Source organism: Cryptomeria japonica, chromosome 8 (genome assembly GCF_030272615.1).
Source record: "Cryptomeria japonica chromosome 8, Sugi_1.0, whole genome shotgun sequence".
NCBI lineage: Eukaryota > Viridiplantae > Streptophyta > Pinopsida > Cupressales > Cupressaceae > Cryptomeria > Cryptomeria japonica.
The window spans coordinates 119,619,625-119,641,712 of NC_081412.1; the positions used below are offsets into that span (position 1 = coordinate 119,619,625).

A 22,088-nucleotide genomic window follows, 5' to 3' on the forward strand; every position below is an offset into this window, starting at 1 on the left:
GGATCTTCAAATAATATTATTGAATGTTACATAAGCAATTATTTAAAAAAAAAAAAAAAGATTTGAAATGTGATTTCTAGCAAATAATTAATAGAAAAGATAAATATATTATTTTATAAAAAGAAAATTAAATTTTATAATTATTAAAAATAAAAATTAAACAAAGATTGTAAATTTTTGAGGAGAAATTTTATTTTTATAAATTGATTAGACAAATTAAAAATTGAATTAAATGAATGTAATAGTATCCTAATAATATAAAATAAATTTTAGCCTGAACGTTTCCAGCATCATTGAAATTTTTTTCTGGGCAGAACAGGCAAATCCATTCACATTCGGAACTTAGGGGCTGCAGAGATACGAGTCCCAGATTTCTGTTGAACGCTGGCTTACATGGGTATCTGGTGGCGAAGCGGTGGAAAATCCGCAGCCTTCTTCATCTATAGCAGCAGTAGATATAATGTTCAAACACCCATTTACTTTTTGCAAAGGTCCATATTGGTAAAACAGGAACCTCACGTCATTTTACCTTCTTTACATCCACATTTAGATGCTCGGTCTTTTTTACTAAGAAGCTATGCAGGCCTTGCCAAGGTAAACAAATCACGTGCTTTGATTTGCTTGTTTTAAATTTTTAAGATGCAGTGCATTTATTAACTACATCAATGGTATTGTAGGTCAAGTCAAAGGAGGTGGATAATAAAATACAAGTTGCAAATGAACATCATGGTCGTCGTCTTAATGCAGAAATAACTGCTGCGGAGGTTCGGCTTATTTCTGAACAAGGTATTTTCCGATCCCATCCTGAACTTTTTAAGAATGAATTGTATCTAATTACCTAGATAACCACCTTGCAAATTTAGTTATTTTCTAAAAAAGCAACAGGAAATCACATCATATTACATGAAATATATGATTCTGCATTGAACCTAAGACTGAAAACCAGTATTAGAGGACATCCTGGTATGTCGAAATTCATCCGAGCACTACCGTCCTTTTAAACAAGAACCCAACCTGAAAAAATATAGTCATCAGGAATCGTCGAATATGGGAACAGCCTATTGGATGCCTTTTTGAAATAGGATGGGTGTAAATGAATAAGGATACAATTTATAACTCTTGAGATGAAAATGAAAGTCAGGCATAATGTGGGTCATCAAAATCTCTGTTGCTTGATCCTCCCAATTATACTAGGCATCCTTCTTCCAGTAGAAGGGACCTTTTTAGTTCAACAATATATTTTTGCAAATGCAATCTCATTCTTGATAATTGTGTCCTGTTAATGTGGCGATCCTCAAAATTCTTCATCTTCAAAGAAGATAAGACTATATTTGAAGTAGCAAATGGCGATGAAAATAATACCATTACTAAGAGCTTTTAAATTGCTTTCCAACTGGTTGAAAATACAAAGTTATAGCCATTTGAAGGTTAGTCACCAAGCTTAAAAAACCCCCCATCTTCCCGTAGGCCCATCCATGTCCCCCTCACCTCCTCACCGACACAAAAAATTCAGGTTGGAAAATTCTCTCGTAATCACCTGATCCCATCACTTGTCACTCATAATCTGCTGACTTTGCAAAAATCCTTCGCATTGACTGTGCCCTGACAGGGATGCAATACTAGTTGGACTTTACTTATTCTCTAGAATCATGGTCTGAACAAATTGTACAAATATGCAAAAATCTACCCAAATAACGCTTAGACATGTGTCAGCCAACTAAAGCCAAATTTCAAAGATCATTATATTGAACCTTTTAGAGGCTGTTATGTGGCACTTCAGATACTACTTAAGTGTAATCACCAGTGCCAACTCAGATCGTGAGCAATTTGATCAAATAACTAAAAACCCACTGCAAACCATTATCCATAAGGATCCAAGAGGGAATGGAATTCCCCTCTTGTCTTTTCATTTCCAAGAGGATATGGAATGTCTGACTTTGTATTTTCATGCTCCGCACATCATTCCTCAATCTCAACACATAATTCCTCATGTCCCACACATGCCTTTTCATTTTCAACTCAAGAGGACCTTTTATTTTCTTGTTTGGCATCTATTTAAAGAAATGGAATAATGAATCAGAACATCAAAGGAATTACTATTACAATATTACTGACCATATGTTCACTGGTATGTCTCCGTTATGGCATTACATGCTAATGATGCGTTAACTTATTTTTTTATGGCCATTGGTTATGTTTGTCATACTAGGCCTTCAACTCCCATATAAGGCAGGTAATTTCATTGGTTTGGATAGTCTTTCATCATTCCATCAACACACCCAAACCTTCATTGAAGCACTAATGTTCAGCTAGTGGATCTAAGGATGGAAACCCTTGAATTTAGAGATTGGAGGACAAAAGCCCTTTGGTTTCTAAAGGGTAGTTTCATATGGAGGTTGCATCAACACTTCAAGTTGGAGGACTACAACAATGTTCTTGATATCTCAGTAGTTTAGTCATTTTTATAATATACTTGTAATCATTGCAGTTTTGATATCTCAGTTGTTTAGTCATTTTTATAATATATTTGTAGTAGCAGATCTATATAGTCGTTTGACTTGTGAATGAAACACTCTGTTCTAGCTAGTTTACATGTGCAAATTTGTCTATTTTATGGGGGCATTTCAGATCTACGTATTTTATATAAATGTTTTGGTTGATTTAGATTTGAGCAATTTATATGAATATTTTCGTGAAAGGTCATTACATTTAATGAAATCTTTGTTTATCATTCAAGGAGGCACAGTGATAAACACTCAATGCCTTGAACTTAGTCAAACTTGTTTCCTGTCTTAGTGAACTCTCTGCCATATCTTCATTGATTGATCTTTACTCTTCCTTGTAGTACATAATCTTAAAAGCTCTGTTGGTTAGTGCATAAACAAGAAATGCCAAAACCACATAGATGGACAAGACAAAGTTTGAATCATGACATGGATTTGATGAAAGGACAAGTTATCAACTTAAAATTGGGCTCAATACAAAAAATTCGGTATGGGTACAACATAGTGCACAAACACATGATCGGGTGATTTTCTTAAATGTATCCATTAGCATGATCTGGAAGAAAGTCAGCAAGTGTATAATGTGTTCAGCAGGAGCATTGTTGATGTGTTTTTTAAGCATATGCGGACACAGAATAAAACACCAAAGAGTATCCTATCCTCTCTTGAACAAAGTTACTCAAATGTTGAAGATTAGCTTAAGGATCACTTGAGATAACTCCAAGGTTCTTATATGTCAGGTCTTGACGTGTGGATAAGCTCGTTGGTTTGATGTGATTATGCTGGAATCACAAGGGGACTTACGTTGAATTGTCGAATGCTTGAATCGCTGGAACTTGATCATCTGATGTTACAATCTGGTGATGCTTTTTTTGTCCTAAACTAGTTTGAGGTGAAAAAAGGACAAAAGATGAAGGGTTGAGGAACTCTATCTTAAAGCCTAGAATGTAAGAATATGGGTGAACGATTAGATGGAATCCTACTGGGCGAGGTCTCACCATCAACTTGAACAATTTGACACAAGCTCAGTGCAATCTTCTAAGGGATAACTCAAAGATATTCAAATCATTATCATCAAACATTGATCACCATTCAAGTTAATGCATAAACAATGGACGCATAACAATTTGAAGTTAAGCTCGTTTCATTCCAGTTGACCACACAAGGCACACTTACAATCAACAAGAGGCTAGTGGTATGGACTAAACGGATTCCACCCAAATGCATTCAACAAGTTCCTCCATTCAATCTGATCAACATGAAAATAAATTGAGAAGTAAAGACCATGCAAGTTGTTGAAGCAACAAATCAAATTCACCATAACTTCAATGAAATCAATTGTTCTTTACAACAAGGTTTGGCAACAATCTTTGCCTTCTCCTAATCTAACTTCTACTCTAATTGCTATTCTGTTCTTCTCTATTTCTCTGCTACTAACTATTCACTACTCACTATTCAGTATTTCTCCTGCTACTAACTATTAACCTTTACAAATGAAGAGCTTGAGCCTTTTATAATGCTCTCAATACAATTCAATGGCTCGGATCAATTCGAGATCAATGGCTGAGATTTTACAATGAAAACCCTAATTAGGGTTTGTTACAACAAACTCAATTATGGCCAATGAAATAATTACAACACTTTGACACATGTCATCTCTGGAATATTCGACCAATGGATAACATGGGTAGGTACCTCAAAGTTTGTGCCATCATGGATGAGTCAAGTTCATTGCATCTAGACATGTCGAGGTGAAACTTCTTTGATTGGTGGAGGTAGTGACTGGGATGATGACTAGGATGCCACTTCAACTTGCACTTGTAGACTTGGTAGATCATCATGAAGGGATGTTGAGAAATATCTCTTGATATTCAACCTTGCTCAAAGTAGTGGTGATGGGAAACATTGAGGTAGCTGAGTCCTTCCTTCATCCTCGCTTGCTAGCCTTGGGGTGATTGTATAAGTTCTTCTTCTCACTCCTTTGATCTCTTCATGTCTACATAGTGTGGTGAGAGTTGAGATTCTTCCTTCCTTGATATCCTTGTGCTTTCTGATGAAGTTTTCTTCTTGAACTTGCATGGTGGTGGAGTCTTGCAATCTTTTCTCTCTCATTTCTTCAAGGTGCTGCTTTGCAATTTGCATCATCTTCCTTTCATATCTGCAAAACAAAACAAGTATGGCATCAAATACACATAATATACAACCTTGATAGTTCTTTTAACTTGATATATTCTTTGATTTTATGTGTTTTGCAGGGTTGGTAAGAGGATTTAGAGAAAATCCGCTCTCATGAAGGAACACTTGAAGTTGTTTTTCGCTCCTAGAGAGGAGCACTTGAAGTTCACTCCAATGTTGATGCTCATGAAGTTACCCTTAAACTTGTCTTTGAACTCGCTTTCATTCATTTCCCTTCATTCTATGGGTTTTAACATTGAGTCTTCCCACCATTTATTGATGCAAACATGATAAACTGGCCTTAAGGAAGGCCTCTAGAGGAAATTCGCTCCAAATGGTGTGCACATGAAGTTCGCTCCAATCACCTTGCTCATGAAGTTCGCTCTCCTTGGCTTGGACATGAAGTTCGCTCTCCCTACCTTGGACATGAAGTTCGCTCCCCTTGGCTTGAACATGAAGTTCGCTCTCCCTGCCTTGGACATAAGTTCGCTCCCCTTGGCTTGAACATGAAGTTTGCTCTCCCTGCCTTGGACATGAAGTTCGCTCTCCCTGACTTGGACATGAAGTTCGCTCCCCTTGGCTTGAATATGAAGTTCGCTCCCTTTGGCTTGAACATGAAGTTCGCTCTCCTTGCCTTGGACATGTAGTGAAAACCAAAATGAACTCGTTTCATCAATTCAATCCTTAGGTTTCTCAAACTTTCATTCACAAAAACATGTCAAATTTACCTCATGAAGGCCTAAAAGGGAAATTCGCTCCTATTAAAGAGCACATGAAGTGGAATTCGCTCCAAAGAAGGAGCACTTGAAGTGAATTTCAAAAGCAACATTCTAACTCTCCTTTGCTCACTTTCACTCACTTTCTCAACTCTAATGCGTCATGCCGTGCTTAACTTGAAGTGTTAGGAAGAATTTCGCTCTGAGGGAGAGGTACATGAAGTTCGCTCCACAAGAGGGGTACATGAAGTGAAGTCCAAATCATAGTAGATGCACATGAAGTGAAGTGAAACTTGACACTTAGTGCTTTCTTGCTCACTCTCCTTCGTTCAAGCTTGTTAAAACTAGGCTCATGGTGCCTACGTAGTTGACCCAATTGATGTTTCCCTCTATCAGACCTCTTTCTCTTTATGTTCATTTTGACTTCATTTCACCCCCAAAGACGTGCTATCCTCCTGACTCCTGACCTCTTGACCATCTATACCTCTTCAATACAAAGGCTAATAGCTAAGGACTCAAACACTATCCTAGAAAGAAGGAAAAAGTGGGGGTCCCTATTTGCAATGGGGCGATGTGTGAATACCTCACAACAAGCATCACATGTGGATTTAGAAAGTATTACAAACAAGAGAACATTTATTGTAGATGTGCCAAAGATACTAGAGTTAGAATATGTTGATGTTGATATTTCAGTTGCACGGTTTCAAAATAGGCACATCGATTGAGTACAGATGATTTGCGTATATGCTAAATTTTATAGAAATTTATCCATAATTTCAGCAATCCACTACATGTTCATTTATTTATTTGACCCTTGTTATGTCATCTATCATAGAATAAGCATTATTCCATATGGTCATCATTTAAATTCTAAAACTTAAACCACAAAACCAAATTTGGAGGGATTTCAATAATAAGCACAGTGATTTGGTATTGGCATGCTTGCTGCAATGGAGTATTTACATATATGTTAAAGTCTGTAAAAAATCATCCAGAATTTCAACAATTCTCTACATGTTCGTATATTTATTTGAATAGGCATTAACCCATACATCATAGAATAGGAATTAAGCCATACAGTCATCATTTTAATTTCATAACTTAAACCACAAAACTCTATTTGGAGGGATTTCCATAAAATTTTAATTAGTGATTCAACATTTCAATGCCCAAACTACCAAATAATAATAAACCAAAACAAAGATCTATTAATTGTAGTATACACACACACAATCCAAAGTCCAAGATTCAAAATTCTTTAAGTCTATGTAACAAGATTCGAGACAAATAAAATTCACAACAAAATTACTGCTATTTTGATCTATAAACAAGCTGCCTTATAAAGTAATTGCATATCCTTATCCTTAATGTACAATCTAATTTTTGTTGGATCTTCCTCGAGTCCTCTTTGATCTCTGTTTGGTCCTTGATTGGTGCTCATCCAGTGATTTATGTGTCTCTTCTCTGATCTCCTCTGATCCATTCAATTCATTCATTACATGATTTAAACTTTTTTTTCAGTATGATTCATGTTTGTTCAATTGAACCAAATATTAGTATGCAGCTCTTAGAAAAAGTGGATTTGTGGAATATCTGGTACTTTGTAACTGTAGACACCTAAAATTGATCAATACATTTGATAAATTTTATCCTTAAATTCTCCTATTCGCAATCTCCATATTAATAAATCATATGTTTATTATTTAATTAATTTTCATCTATCCTGATCATCATCTGAAATATTTCCTCTATCACTCCTAAGTACTAGCCGAAGGTAAATAATTAATTCTAATTATTTACTTATCCCTATCCTTACCCCATCCCTTTCTTCCAAAAAATTAAATAAATAATATCTATTTATTTAATTTCCCTCACATTTCACATCCTCCAACTTTTCCTATTAACCCTTTCCGACTTTCATCTAATCCCTCATTATCAATGTGCACACACTTAATTATTATTAAGTGGAGTTGAATCTTCCTCCAACCACCTTGTCCTCCCCTCATTTAACTCTTCATTTTTTTGGAAAAGATCCCATGTTCTTGGAGGCATGGGTCTCCCTTTCTCTTTTTCATAAATGGGGAATTTTAAATTCCTCACTTGTCCCTTTTGAGTGCAAGGGACAAGTAATGCCTTTATGGCTAATCTTCCTAAGGTACTTAAATGTACCTCCCATCCTCTCATGAACTCTCATTGTGCCACTTGGCACAATTCCATTGCTTGAAAGAATCCAACCAACCTCCACCTTTGATTTCCATTTTCCAATTCAGCCCTCCATTTTCATATTCTCCAAATCTATAAAACTTCCAACACTTGGCCATTTTTGACATACCACATTTTCATGAATATGTTGTTATGCTGTCAGAATTTTGTGAGCACACATCGACAAATCAATTGGACAAATTGTATGCAACAGGGAGTCTAGTATAGGATTTGTTTGTTAAATTTTATGCTTGTTTGGACTTTCTTCGCCTTATCTGAGTGTTCGTTGGGTTTCTTGTGTTGTTCAATTTAAAAGCTAAATTGTTCATATTTAATTGTCTAAGGATGGTTTGGTTTAACTATGATTGACATTGTCTTACCATTTATATTACAAGGAAAAAGCATGTTGGAAGGGAGCACACGGTGAACCAATTAGTCAGATCCAGAAAATATGTTAATTGTTTTTCATGCATATAGAAATTCAATGTGTTTTATTAAATCTAAGCAAAATGAATTTATGCCATGATGTTTGGTAGTCATTTGTCTCCAAATAAATTCTACTATGAAAAACTCTAGTACTTCACACACAGAGCTATGAACTTTGACTCCTTGCTTTTATGAAATGTGGAGAATGCACGGTAATATTTTAAGATAAAACTAGCATCTAAATAAAGGATCTTTTAGGACCAGTATTGGTGAAGGTGTTGGTTCATAATAAAAGTAGGTAATGCCTCAAAATTAGGTTGGTTTGGGAAAAAATGCATTGGACTATGATATATCTCATGTTGTACAACAAATATTTGCAAATTTATTTGGGAGGAAGAGTTTTGTTGCTTAGTATGTGTATTAACAATTTGCGTACAAGTATAGTGAGAAGACTGAGAGGATGAGTTCAAAATATTTCAAATTTTGAATACAATTTGGGTAGAGGTCATAATAAGAGATTTGAGAGAGATGATGTTCAGAAATAAAGAGGTGATTGGCTAAAGATTCCCTTATATGCCAATGACTGAAAAAAAGATGAATGCCTGTGAGAACTTATTGTATGGTTGCCAAATTTTGATTTGAAAGCTAGGTATTTACAATTGGCTTTCCCTTTTATCTTGCTTAACCTTTTGGTAAGTTCTATCATTTATAGATGACATATTTTAAATAGGGTTGTCAGATGACGAAATGCATAAAAATGTGGACATGCACTGAAATGAAGGATTGCTTATTTACATTTTTATGTAAGAAATACATCTTATATTACACCAAAGCAAAAAATGATAGCTGCATGAACATCAGCTGAACATCAGAGTTACATGAAAGATCCTTCCTACGAAAGCAAGAAAAACTAGCATCTGAGCCGTTTCCTATTGCAAAATAATTGATTATGACTCAACATGCATACCAAGGATTCTTTTCTCAATTTCTGTAACTAGAGGAAGTAGCAGTGGTTGTGTTCTCTAGTTCTTTCTGAATGGATATATCAAAGATTATGTCCCCAAACCAAAGTTATAAACTATAAAGTTCTATACTGTTAGGGCGATTATTAAGATTTGTATTGTGGATTCCTTGAAATAGATTGAGACATTGCCTTTAAGTTGTGTAGGAGGTATTTGTATTATCTATAGATTGTTTATGAGTTGTCTCTTTTCCTTGGACTACATATTTTTTTGGTTATGGGATGTATTAATTAGCTATTTTATTACTTGATTTGTGTTAGAAAGAGAAGACTGCTTTTTATTCATGTTTAAAACTCATGCTATGTTCTAGGTAATGAGATTATCTCAAGGCGGGAAGCGTTGACCCGTGCAAAGAAGCTTAAACTTGATTTAGTGGAGGTAAATATTCTCCATTGTCAGCATTTTAGCAAGCATGGTCTCCTAACACAATTTGTCAGAAAGCAAATGATTATTTTTTCCTTATTTCTCTATTTCTTTTGTCACTACGTTCTATCATGCAAGTTAGTCTCATGGGTGTGCTTGTTTCAACCTACAATTTACAAATGTTGATGGTGATGCATATAAGATGTTTTGTACAAATTAATTACCTTTGATGTAACAGTTTTTTACTAAATTATTCTTTTAGGTTTCCATGCTAAATAAATTTGGCCATTATAGTAAGAAGTTGACCAAGAATAGGTCAAAGGGACCAGAGTGTACAACTGCTACTATAACAAAGTATTGAGGCAAAAAAGGCACTAGATACAAAGCAAACAAAAATATAGCAAAAAAAAAGGTTAAAAAAAACCAAAGAAATAGAGAAGTGCAGTCAAACCTAAGATGGCCAGCCAAAAAAAGCATAAATAATTGTATGAGGGTAGGACCTCTCAAAGTGGTGAGATTTGATGAAGACCAAAGTTGGCAATGAAGGTGGAAGCAAATACCATAGTCTGAAAACATAGACTTGGGAGCCCAAAATTTGACTTGGACTTGGTGAAAAATGTGGCCAAAAAAAAACAAAACAAAACTGAAATTAATGCATTTAGAGAACACAGAAGTCTACTTTAATAATATTTTTGTCATAGTTCAAGCATTATGTGCCATATGATACACTCAAAATTTGGAATTTCAAGGTTTCAAAGTTATATAGTACATCGTATTCAACAAAATTATAAATAATAATTGTTTAACAGCACTATAACTGTTTACAGATGTCAAAAAACATTCAAATACAATCTACATCTTCCTCTTCCCCTCCTAGTGTAACTTAATTTTTTGGGCTTTGAACTAGAAGGTAAGTTCTTATCAACATGTGGGCTAATTGTTTTGTCAAACGTCTTTGTTTTCCTCCTATGCATCCAACTCTGTGGCTGCTCTCTTCAATTCAGTATCTTCATCAGTAAACATGATACCATTATGTTCTTCTTCAATAGTCTAAGACTCTAATTAACATATGGATAGATGTCATTTCAGTTAATGGCTTCACGAAAAGGGCCCTCCACTTTTTTGGTTTGAAGCTAGAGGTTGTTTCAAACAAAGACAAGATCACTGAGGTGCTTTTGGGTCAACCTATTTCTCTTCTTCATGTGAATGCTCTCAAATAGGCTTCAATTGCATTCACACCCAAAAGCACTACAGACACTTTGTACCCTTTCATTGTAGTTGTCAACATTGTCATCAAATACTCTCAAAATGGGCACTGTTGATGTGTTTTTAGGACATTTCGAACACAGAATAAAATACTAAGTATTCTATCCTCTCTAATGAGTATGATCAAATAAGACAACTCCAAGGTTTACAATGTGAACAATCGACTTCATGCTCAGGATAGACTCAGTGAATGTGATGTGATTTTGTTGGTAATCACAAAGGGACTTATGCTTATGAATTGCAGCTGGAACTTGATCATTTGATATAGCAATTCGGTGATGCTTTCTTCCTACACTAACTCAAACTCAAATAAAGATCAAAAGGGAGAGGGTTTAGAGAGGCTAATCTATGCTAACACCTAAGGACAATGATAATAATGAATGATGCTTTGATATACAAACTCCTTCAAACCGAGCTTTGCTTCGCTATGATAACAACTACACAACGGTGCAATTTCCCAAGGAAATGAAATATTTTCATACTGCGAACCATACATTCAAATGCCCAATGTTGGTGCAATCCAAATGAAACATTCACAATCGAACTGTTGCAATAATGAGGTTCAGGCCAACTTTGCACTATAGCTTACAATTAGCAAACCACAAAAAGTATGAACCAAAGGATTCATCACATATCATCGCATGTATTCACCTTAATCATGAACTTCAGTTAACTTTGAGAAGTAACAAGAAACCATACAAAATATAGAACACAACACAAAGAACCACCATAACTTCAATGAAACTTATGTATTGATGTTGATATAGTCTTGGCAACGATTTCTTCTTTCCTCCTACTCTACTTCTACTTTCTAATGCTATCCACTATTGTCTATTCACCCTTAACAAATGAAAGGCAAAGCATTTTATAGATACCCCAATTACAATTCAAGGGCCTAGATTGATTCTCAAATTAATGGCCAAGATTCAACAATAAAACCCTAATCAGGGTTAGTTACAATTAACTTCCTCTTGACCAATGAGATCATCACATTGCAATGATTACATGTCTTTCTAGGTGAAGGATCAATAGGAAATAAGGTTAGGTACATTAACAATAATCAATGTAGTGCCACATGTCACAATGTGATTGTCCTTCTCGAGATGAGTCGGGTTCAATGAATTTGGACGCTTTGACTTGGAATAATGTGATTGGGTAATTGGATGCCAACTCAACATGCACAACTTATGGATCATCACAAAGAAGTGTTTGTGGTTGAGCAATATCTCTTGATACTCAACATTGTGTAATTGCTTGATGTGATGAAGATGGGGATATTCCCAAATTGTATCATCTCTTTGTGATCAAGTTGGTTTTTCTAACTTTGCTTAACTCTTTTGAAACTATCTACTTGATCACTTTTACTCTTCCTTCCTCTAGCTTGGGAATTCACCTCCTTGTGATGCATTTCAATCCTCGATCCTGAATCCTTTCGCCTTGGAATGTATAGCTAGTCTTGGAATTTCCTTGATGTATTGACCACGATCTTGGATTTCTGAAGGAAATTCAGGATTGTTGCAAAATATTCTTCATTGTAGAGTAATGTCTTAAATTTGAACACCTTGAACTCGATCTTCTTTTTGGTCACTCTTGAAGTGTGAATCTTGTCCTTCCTCGCATTGTTAACTTGAAGTCTTCATTATTGAGACATGGACCATCTAGGACTCGAACCTAGGACCTTCCATACGCTGCTGGAGTGCTCTACCACTGAGCTACTGGCGCCTCTTGGATCAGTCCATTGTTGGTTCGGGTGTGGCTTATTTCTAACACCAACACCCCCCCTTAAGCCACACCTCTCGTGTGCTTGGGGCTCCTAGCCTGAACCTGGCTATGATACCATGTTGAGACATGGACCAGCTAGGACTCGAACCTAGGACCTTCCATACGCTACTGGAGTGCTCTACCACTGAGCTACTGGCCCCTCTTGGACCAGTCCGTTGTCGGTCCGGGTGTGGCTTATTTCCAACACCAACATTCATGTGGTTGAGTCTTGTTGCATCATCCATCATCTTCTTGAACTCCTTGATGTTATCCTTGCACTTTCTTCTTTGATAAAGAAAAATGTTCTTGTGTCTTTATGTTGTCTCTTCACCTCCCTTGCTTTCTTCTTTGCAATGATTCTTGAGAAAGAACAATCACCACAAATTACTAATTTTGCAAATCTAAACATGTGTTGATATTCAAATAAAATGCGAGAAAATTTGAAATAAAACATTAAAAAGTAAAACTTAACAAAATTGTCTTCCTTTCTCTAAAAAAAAAAACGTTGCACCTTGTAGAGGAAATTTATTGATTGCAATTGCCTGTTGAATGAGGAATTGGAGTGAGCACAATTTCACCATTACAAAGAAATTACCTTAACTTGAAGCACATATTCATAGTAGACAGGGAATTTCATCTTAAAAGGTGGGTGCAATTGTAGTTGGGATAAGGAATTAGCATGAGCACAATTGCATTGTGAAAGAGGAATTTCCTTGGCGCAAATTCACTAGGGGCAAGGAACTTATGCTGGTCGCAATTTCATGTTGAGCAAGGAATTTGATGCTTTGTAAAAGGCTTGAGCGCATATTAATCATGGTGAAGAAATTTGCTTTGAGTGCAATTTCTTATTGAGCAAGAAAAAACATTGGGCACACTTTCTATGATAGTAATGAATTGGATGCTCGGTGCAAATTGCATTTGAGCTAGGAAATTTTAATGTCCCCACTTTGAAATATAATTTAATATTGAATAATAATAATAATAAAATTAAAATACAAAAGATTAAAAATAAAAATTAAACTGGGGATGACCCCACAACGCAGCGGTTATCTGCAAGCCTCCTACATGAGAGGTCTTGGGTTCGAGTCTACTCGACTGGTTCTTAGCTCCAGGGAAAAGCTAAAAAATACTGCTTTGGCTGTGACTTATCAAAAAAATAAAATAAAAATATAAAATAATATAATTAAATATAATTAAAATTTGATTATAGTTAATGAATGGTCAAAAGGCATGAAATGATAAGTTGTGACTCCCCCAAATATGAGGTATAAAAGGGAGAGGAGAACTCGTTTGCAGGGAGGATAATTTGGGAATTAGAAGTGCAGATCGGATTTAAATAAGAAGTGCAGATCTGATTGTGAAAGGTTGTGTCCCTTTCAAATGGTGCTAATGGTGAAAGGGTGTGTCTCTTGCCAAAGGGCATACATGATTAAGAGGTGTGACCTCTCACTCACATTGAGAGATATAAAGGAAAGGAATCAAAAGCATCCAGTGACATCACCATGGATCAGATCAGATCAGAACTGTTTTTAAGTTACAGGCAGTAACATCCTTGTTCTTGATGGTATGCATGGGGATGTGCTTAATATGTATGTTTAATATATGAAACCTGATAATGTTCTTATGCAGAATTTAATAGTAATATTAATATAGACTGCAATATGTATGACAGTCATACTTAATTTTATATACATTCACAGTACAACAAGATATTGACATATTTACAGTCCCAAGCTCTTAACCCATTCTAATTCCTTTTTCTTGGGGAGTGGTGTGATGCTGTTAGGGAGAAGCGGAGTAAAATCGTCTCATGATAGATGAACCCCAAGGGTGAAAGAATTCATGATCCTGAAATCTGGGCTGTGGGCCCCAAGGGTGAATGGACTGAGGTGCCGGTAATCTGGGCTGCATTAGGGAGATGGTATCATTGCACCCTAGACAAGCAAATCTCCCATCCAAGATTAGAAATTAGAATGGGATTAAGATTAGGCCTGAAGAAGGACAATGCCTAACTATACTATGAGCAACCCTAGTATTAATTCGTAATTACTGTAACATGGTAGGTAGTAATGTATGTTTCCCTTTGGGAATTGACAACCCATAAATAGGGGACATTACAGAAATTCACAAAGTGAAGGTGCAATTTGCCTTTAGAAACCTACATCACACTCTTTCTCAATAATTGCCTAAGCACACTCTTGGAGGCTGACTTGATATCTCTTCACCTTGCAATGTGTTAAGAACTAATTCATGATGCAAAGGAAATTTCTAACCTTGAGCGCATTTCACATGAGGGGAGGAAATTTCACTTCCCTTGGAGGGGATTGCACTCACCTAGTGCAATAGCGTTCATATTTGAGACTTATGCAATTTTAACTTGCATCTTGCAAACCTCTTAGGGCGCACATTCATGTTGTAGAGGAAACTCATATTTGGGAATGAGCGCATTTTATATATTGCCAAGGAAATTTTCTTCTTTGAAGAAGAGCACTTTTTAGACCTTGTCAGGAAATTTCCAAGTTAGAGTGCTAATTCACCCGAGAGAAGGAACTTGAGTGTATTTTCATGTTTGTCAAGAAATGTTGAGTGCTAATTGGTACATGCGAAGGAATTTCCCCTTTGAAGGGTGCAAATTCACTATGGTAAGGAAATTTCATTGAAAGGTGAGCGCAATTTCTAGCTTGTTTTGAAATTTTGATGCCTCGGAAAGAAAATCTTTGACTTGGAATGGAAATTGACCCTTGGAAATGGAAATTCACCAAGTAGAGGAAATTCCTGAGTGATAATTCATCATGAAGAGGAAGTTAAATTGCAATCCATGGTTTGAAAGTGGATTTCCATATTTTCCAAACTTAACATTTTTCGAACCTCACTCTTTCCTAACAATTCCTTGACAATAATTTTGACATTTTTGACATTATTTGCAATATTTGACAATTTTATTGTTGCACTTGATTCTTGCACAAGGATTTCACAAAGTCTTCTCTATTTTCCTATCCTATCAAGGTTGGAAAATCCGACCCATTTTCCTTGTCAAGACGTCACATTCCTTGAAATTTCTTTCATTTTCACACTTACCTTTTCAACTCAACAATTTTCCTAACAACTTTCTTGACATTTTTGCAACATTGACAACAGTTGACAATATTTACAACATTTAGCAACTTTTGACAACTTTTGACAAAATTGACAACCTTTTGCACTTTTCACAATCTCGTCCCTAATTTTCAATCCTGATGCTCACGTATGAATTCCGGTCTTGAAACTTGAATTCCTGACTTGATTTACCCAATTTTGACTGACAAGAAATGACCCTCTTAAGAGCTAGGAGACGAAACTACCATCAGACTATGCAAGTCTAACTAACCTAAGCAAAAACACCTACTTTAGCGAGCAAAAAGTGGGAATCCCCATTTGCAATGGGGTGATGTGTGAAAATGTCACAACGAGCACCTTGCCACATTGAAGGGAAGATTGTTGTAACATCAAAAGTTTGCACATACCTTATTTGCTTCTTTGTGCGTTTCTTTTTCTCACCCTATAGTTTCCAATAGAGGTTGTCCAATAGATAGATATAGGATGGTCATACTCTACTTTAATGTCCTTCAGCATTTGCTTTATCCATAGAACTTGTGTGCAACAAGACACTGCCACAATGTACTCTACTTCAACTGTAGATAATGAAGTAGAAGCTTGCTTTTTGGTCAACCAAGATACAAGATAGCCACCTAGAAAGAATGCACCTCCGCTTGTGCTCTTTCTATCATCAATAGAACCACCCCAATCTACATCTGTATAAGCTATGAGTGTAAAATCATTACCTTTAGGATACCATAACCCGTAATCCATAATACCCTTAAGATACTTGAAAATCCTCTTAACTGCATGATCATGAGTATCCTTAGGAGTAGCTTGAAATCTAGCAACATAACCAACTACTTGCATAATGTCAGGTTTTAGTAGCTGTAACATATAATAAACTCCCTATCATAGACATGTACAAGGTTTAATTAGCATCTGAAGACTCATCATTTTTACTTAACTTACATCTTGTCACCATTGGAGTGCTCTTAAGATTGCAATCGTCCATTCTAAACCTTTCCAACATCTCTCTAATATAGTCTGTTTGAGAAATAAAAATGCCTCTATTTGATTGAGGAATTTACAAACCAAGAAAGAAGGATAACTCACCCAACATGGACATTTCGAACTCCTCCTTCATATGAGTAGCAAAAACTTGACACATCTCGTCACAATCACTACCAAAAATTAGATCATCAACATAAACTACAATAATCAGCATATGATTCCCTTCTTCTTTAACATATAGATTGTTGTCCTCTATCCCTCTTTTGAATCCCTGCTGCTGCAAATAACTGTCTAGTCTAGCATACCAAGCACGTGGGGCTTGTTTAAGACCATAGAGTGCCTTTTTTAACTTGCATACATAGTTCTGATTTTCTGATATAACAAATCCATTTGGCTGCTCTTTATAAACTTCCTCATTCAGATTACCATTTAGAAAAGCAGATTTAACATCCATTTAAAAAACTTTAAAACCTGTAAAAGAAGCAAAGGCGAAGAACATTCTAATAGCTTTTAAACGTGCAAGAGGAGCAAAAGTTTCTTCAAAGTCAACACCTTCAACCCGTGCATAGCCTTTGCACACAAGTCTTGCCTTGTTCCTCACCACTTTACCATCTTCATTTAACTTAATTCTGTACACCCACTTTTTGCCAATCACGTTCTTGTCTTTGGGCCTTGGGACAAGTTCCCAAGTTTCACTTTCTGAATTTGATCAAGCTCTTCTTCCATGGTGCCACCCAATGTTTATCTTCAACTGCCCCCTCAAAAGTTTTAGGCTCAATCATGGATAGCAAGAAGATATCCTCATTTTCAGAATAGTTAACACTTTTTCTTGTGGCTCTTGGTCTATCCTCTTGCAAAATCTGATCAATAGGATGATTTCTTTGAACAAACTTTGATGAAGTCTTCAAAAAGGACCTGCATGTTACCTTTGTCATTTGTAGATGCATTTTCTGTAGTTACATCTGCTGTCCCATGTTGAACACTTGAAGATGCATTTTCAGTTTTTACATCTGCTGTCCCATGTTGTACATTTGAAGGTTTTTGTTGAACATCACTTTCTTCTTCATCTATTTGACAATTACCATCATCATCTTGCACCTTGTCATAAATGTTAGCATCTTCATGAACCTTCATATTAGCACTTCTAACAATCTTGTGTAATCTTTTGTTAAAACATCTATAAGCTTTGCTTTTAAAAGAATATCCTAAGAAAATCTCTTTATCAGCCCTAGAATCAAATTTTCCAAGATTGCCTTCATCTCTCTTAATATAACGAGGACTACCAAAATTTTTGAAATATTTAACTGAAGCAGTCTTACCTTTCCAAAGTTCATATGGAGTTTTGTTGTGCTTTGCTCTAATCAGCCCCCTATTCTGAATGTAAACAGCAGTATAGACCGCATCTCTCCAAAATGAATCATTCACTTTAGACTCATTCATCATACTACAAGCCATTTCTTGGACCGATCTGTTCTTCCTCTCAATGACACCATTTTGTTGTGGTGTCCTTGGAGCTGAGTATTGTCTTTTTATACCTTGATTTTCACAGAAATTTACAAACTTATTTGATGTGAACTCTTCCCTATTGTTTGAACGCAAGCATTTAATTTTCAGACCCTTCTCATTCTCTAGTAAGGCTTTAAAGGCCTTAAGCTTCTCAAGTGCCTCTGATTTTTCCTTCAAAAAATGTAACCCACGTCATTCTTGAAAAATCATCAATCAAAAGCATATTTTACTTCTCACCTTGCATACTCCTAGTTCTTGTAGGCCCACATAAATTAGTATGAATCAGCTCAAGAGGCTTTGTGCTAGAATACTCTTTTTATTTGAAACTATTCCTTGTTTGCTTTTCTAGCTGACAATCTTTGCAAACAATGTCTGAAGGTTTAGTGAGCTTTGACATGTCTCTAACAGATTCCTTTCTGCTGATTTGTACAAGACTATCAAAGTTCATATGTCTCATCCTCCTATGCCATAGCCAACTTTCATCCACTTGACTCAAATGACACTTTTCAATTTTGATATCATCAAGAATATATAGATTGTTAGCAACCCTACTTGCATCAACAATATGTTTACCACCTTTTTACTAATTTCACAATAATTTGAATTGAAAAATAAATTGTGTCCTTAATCACACAATTGACTCACACTTAATAGATTGTGTTTTGGACCTTCTACATATAGAAGCTTCTCAACTTTGGTCTCATCATCATCCAAAACAAGTGTACCTTTACCTTTGATTTTTATAGGTGAATTACCACCAAATCTTACCTTCTCCATAAGTGCTTTTGAGAGTAAGAAACTTGCTTGTCTCTAGTCATATATCTAGAACAGCCACTGCCAATATACCATATGTCTTTTTTTCATTTTGTGCAAGAAAGGCTGTTTGCACAATCAAGGATTTTACTAAAACTTCTTTCTCCTTCTTCCTCCAAACCTTAGTAACCTCCTTTGCTTTGTTTTCTTTCTCAACTTTTTGGTTCTGCTTAGAGAAATCTGCCATACCACTTTTACAAGCTTTTGCACTGTGACCAAAGTTATTACATCTATAACATATAACATTGTAATTTCTTGGAGGAACAAAAGGGTTCCTACTCATAAATTTGAAATAATTTTTTGCAAACATTTTATAGTTGATCGCCTTGTGTCCAAAATAATTGCAAGAGAAACATGGTCATATGTGCTTGCCTTGAGATAGGAGGCCTTTTGAAAGCATTATTTCTTATTTTTGATGCTAAATCCTTTGTGCTGCCTGTTACCCCATCCCAGATGGGGAACCCCTACTTTTTAGGCCCTCTTGGTCTTTTGTTTTGGTTTTTGGGGTCTTTTGGTGGCAATCTCGTTAGTCTCTTTGCTTTGCAAGTGTTTGGGGGTCAAATTGATTAAGTCTTCTTTACGTTTTAGCGAATTTGGTTAAGTCAAGGGCTAGTTTTGTCAATTTTAGGGTTTTTGCCTTTAGTCTGAAATATCCTTTCTTCCGTTTAACAAACTTATGACACACAATTTGTTTTGATTGCAGAATAAATTAAATCACATAATCATTTATTAATTATTTCAGACATACAGGAGGCTACGAGATGGCAATAAATATTTTATTGATTGAAAACCTGGAACTATTCATTCAAAATATTTTTGCATGTAGTTGATAGTTTGTATTGCACATACCCAGAATTATGGTCTGATCACCTGCTGCAATGATTGACTGAAACTTACTATAGACCTGTAACTTTTTCTTTTTGGCGGAATAAGACCCTCAATCATGCCACGATCCCAGTTACAGAGCTGCGATATGAATTTATAGGTCCAATGAAGAATGAGGGCTGCGTACCGAACCTTACTGAAGCCAGCCGCCAAGCAGGAACTTTCAGATTTCTTCAAAGACAAATCTTTGGTGCCACTAACCACCCAGAAAGTCACCTCCTAGCAGTAGCAATAGACGAGAGAGACGTCTTCAGTGCTGGAGATGGATTTTGCCATAGTCTTCTGGGGTTTCGTCTAGAAGAGAAACTTCACAGGGGTTTCGTCCAGAAGAGAAACTTCACAGGGGTTTCGTCCTGGAAGGAAGACTTGATTTGCAGAGCCAAAAAACATAAACCAAAATCGCTGAATGAATAATCTAAACCCCAGTCGATGCCTTTAAATAAAAACTCCAGCCTCTAGAAGAATCCTCATTGGCAACTTAGGCAAATATTATAAATTATATTAATTAATAAATGATCCCCCACGTTTAGTTGCCTAGGAGAAATAACTTTATAGCTTGAAGTGGCCCCAACTTAAGTTTTATCGATGAGTTATAATTTTTGATCTCCAATCATTAGCTTTTTGGGGTAAGTCATTAATTATTTATTTATCCCCTTTATTAATTGATTAATTCTAGCCTAGGGGATGAGAGTGGCTAGAATTTGACTGTCAATGGCCTGTCAAAAGAATGGGGACATTACATAGTCCTAGATTTTAGGGGTTTTGTTAGGGTTTTGGAAAAACTGAATGCAGAATTGGAATCAGGACCCTTCGAAGAACCTCCTAGTAAAATTTGAGTGAAATTAGAGCATTTTAGAAAGTTCCTATTTTTTTAGGGATTTTACTGTGTCTTGGAATGTCTTCATTTTGCCAAAAATGAAACTTACTATTTTTAGTAAGTTTCTATTCATAGTAAGTCATCATGCGTCCTGTTTTGGGCTCTAACTTTGACATTTTGAAAGGTTTCTAGTTTTGGAAAGTTCATTTTTGATAGGTCCCCACAGGCAGACAATGAAGACTGAGCATTCCTGAAGAATCTGTCTAAATCCGGAAGGTCAGAAAGCAGACAAGATCGATAAAAAATGGTTAAGTGTTGGCATCCATTCTTGAAGTGGAAAATTCAAAAAATCATCTAAGTTTGGAAGTTCACCTCAATTCCTAAAGTGGCATCTTGAATAGGGAAATCTCCAAATTGGCTCAATTTGGAAAGCAACGTGAAAATCCTTCAGCAAATCAATTTGACATCCAAGTAGGGCACTAAAATCACCTATGCAAGGAATGATGGAAAAGGGTGAAATTCCACCTCTAGGTGAAAATAGCGCCCAGCTAAGGATGAGGGCACCAAAATGGGGTGTCCTTGGAATTCATAAAAATGCAGTGAATCCTTAGCCTAGGCAAAATTCCGCCCCAAGACAAAGAAGGGCGCCAAAGCCAATAAGTCGTGGAGAATCCAAATTGGGTGAAGTTCCTTCACATGTGCAAAAATGTGCCCATGCATGAGGAAGGGCGCTAGATTCAAGTAGTCATGGAAAATGCTAAATTCCATGACTCATCCAAAACAGTACCCATGCCAAACCAAAAGCGCTAAAGGAAGGGTACCATGGAAAAGACAAGAAATGATGAATTTCTTCACACATGGAGAATAGCACCTAGGAGAGGAGGTTGGGCGCTAAAACCTTAGGGTCATGGAAAACACTCAAAACTCCAAATTCCCTCTCCAAGAGTAAATAGCGCCCTAGAGGAAGGTGAGGCGCTAAAGTTGTGTTGACAAGGAAAGTGCCAAAAACCTCAAATTTTGTGACTCATGCAAAAATCCGCCCAAGGAACTCATAGGGCGCCAAATCCATGGAGGCATGGAAAAATGCGAAACGAAGGGATTCCACGCCACAGCCAAAATAGCGCCCAAGGTGTGAGAAAGGCGCCAAAGGAGGGTCATCATGGAAGATAGAAAGAATTGTGAAATCCTTCCCTGCATGGAAATAATGCCCAAGCCTGATTGTAGGCACCGAAATGAAAGGCCTCCAGGAAAACTTAGAAGGTGATGGATTCCTTGATGACATGAAAACGATCAAATTTCTTCATCAAGGAAAATTCCAAGTCCAAGGTCGGGAATGAAGAAATTTCAAAGGCAAAGAGGAATTTGAAGGTCAAGGAAAGGAAAGGAAAAGCAAGAAATTCCTTTTGAATAAAATTTTAAATTTCCATTTTTAGCCACCAAATCTCATTAGAATTCGAAATTTTTTGTAGATTTGGAATCGTGAGAGAATTCTCTCTCCACTGAACCCGGGTCCTAAATTTTAGGAAAATCCCTAAAAAATAGG

At 36.2% G+C, this 22,088-nt stretch overlaps 1 protein-coding gene across 1 annotated transcript in view; it reads left to right on the top strand.

Moving 5' to 3' along the window:
• Positions 1-288: 288 nt before the first annotated feature.
• Positions 289-22,088, top strand: part of LOC131031262 (uncharacterized) — a 157,736-nt gene continuing 135,936 nt past the window's right edge. Inside the window, exons 1-3 of the mRNA XM_057962323.2 lie at positions 289-594; positions 678-786; positions 9,356-9,423. Coding sequence (XP_057818306.2) covers positions 394-594; positions 678-786; positions 9,356-9,423 — 378 coding nt within the window. The 5' untranslated portion in view covers positions 289-393. The remainder of the gene's footprint in view (positions 595-677; positions 787-9,355; positions 9,424-22,088) is intronic.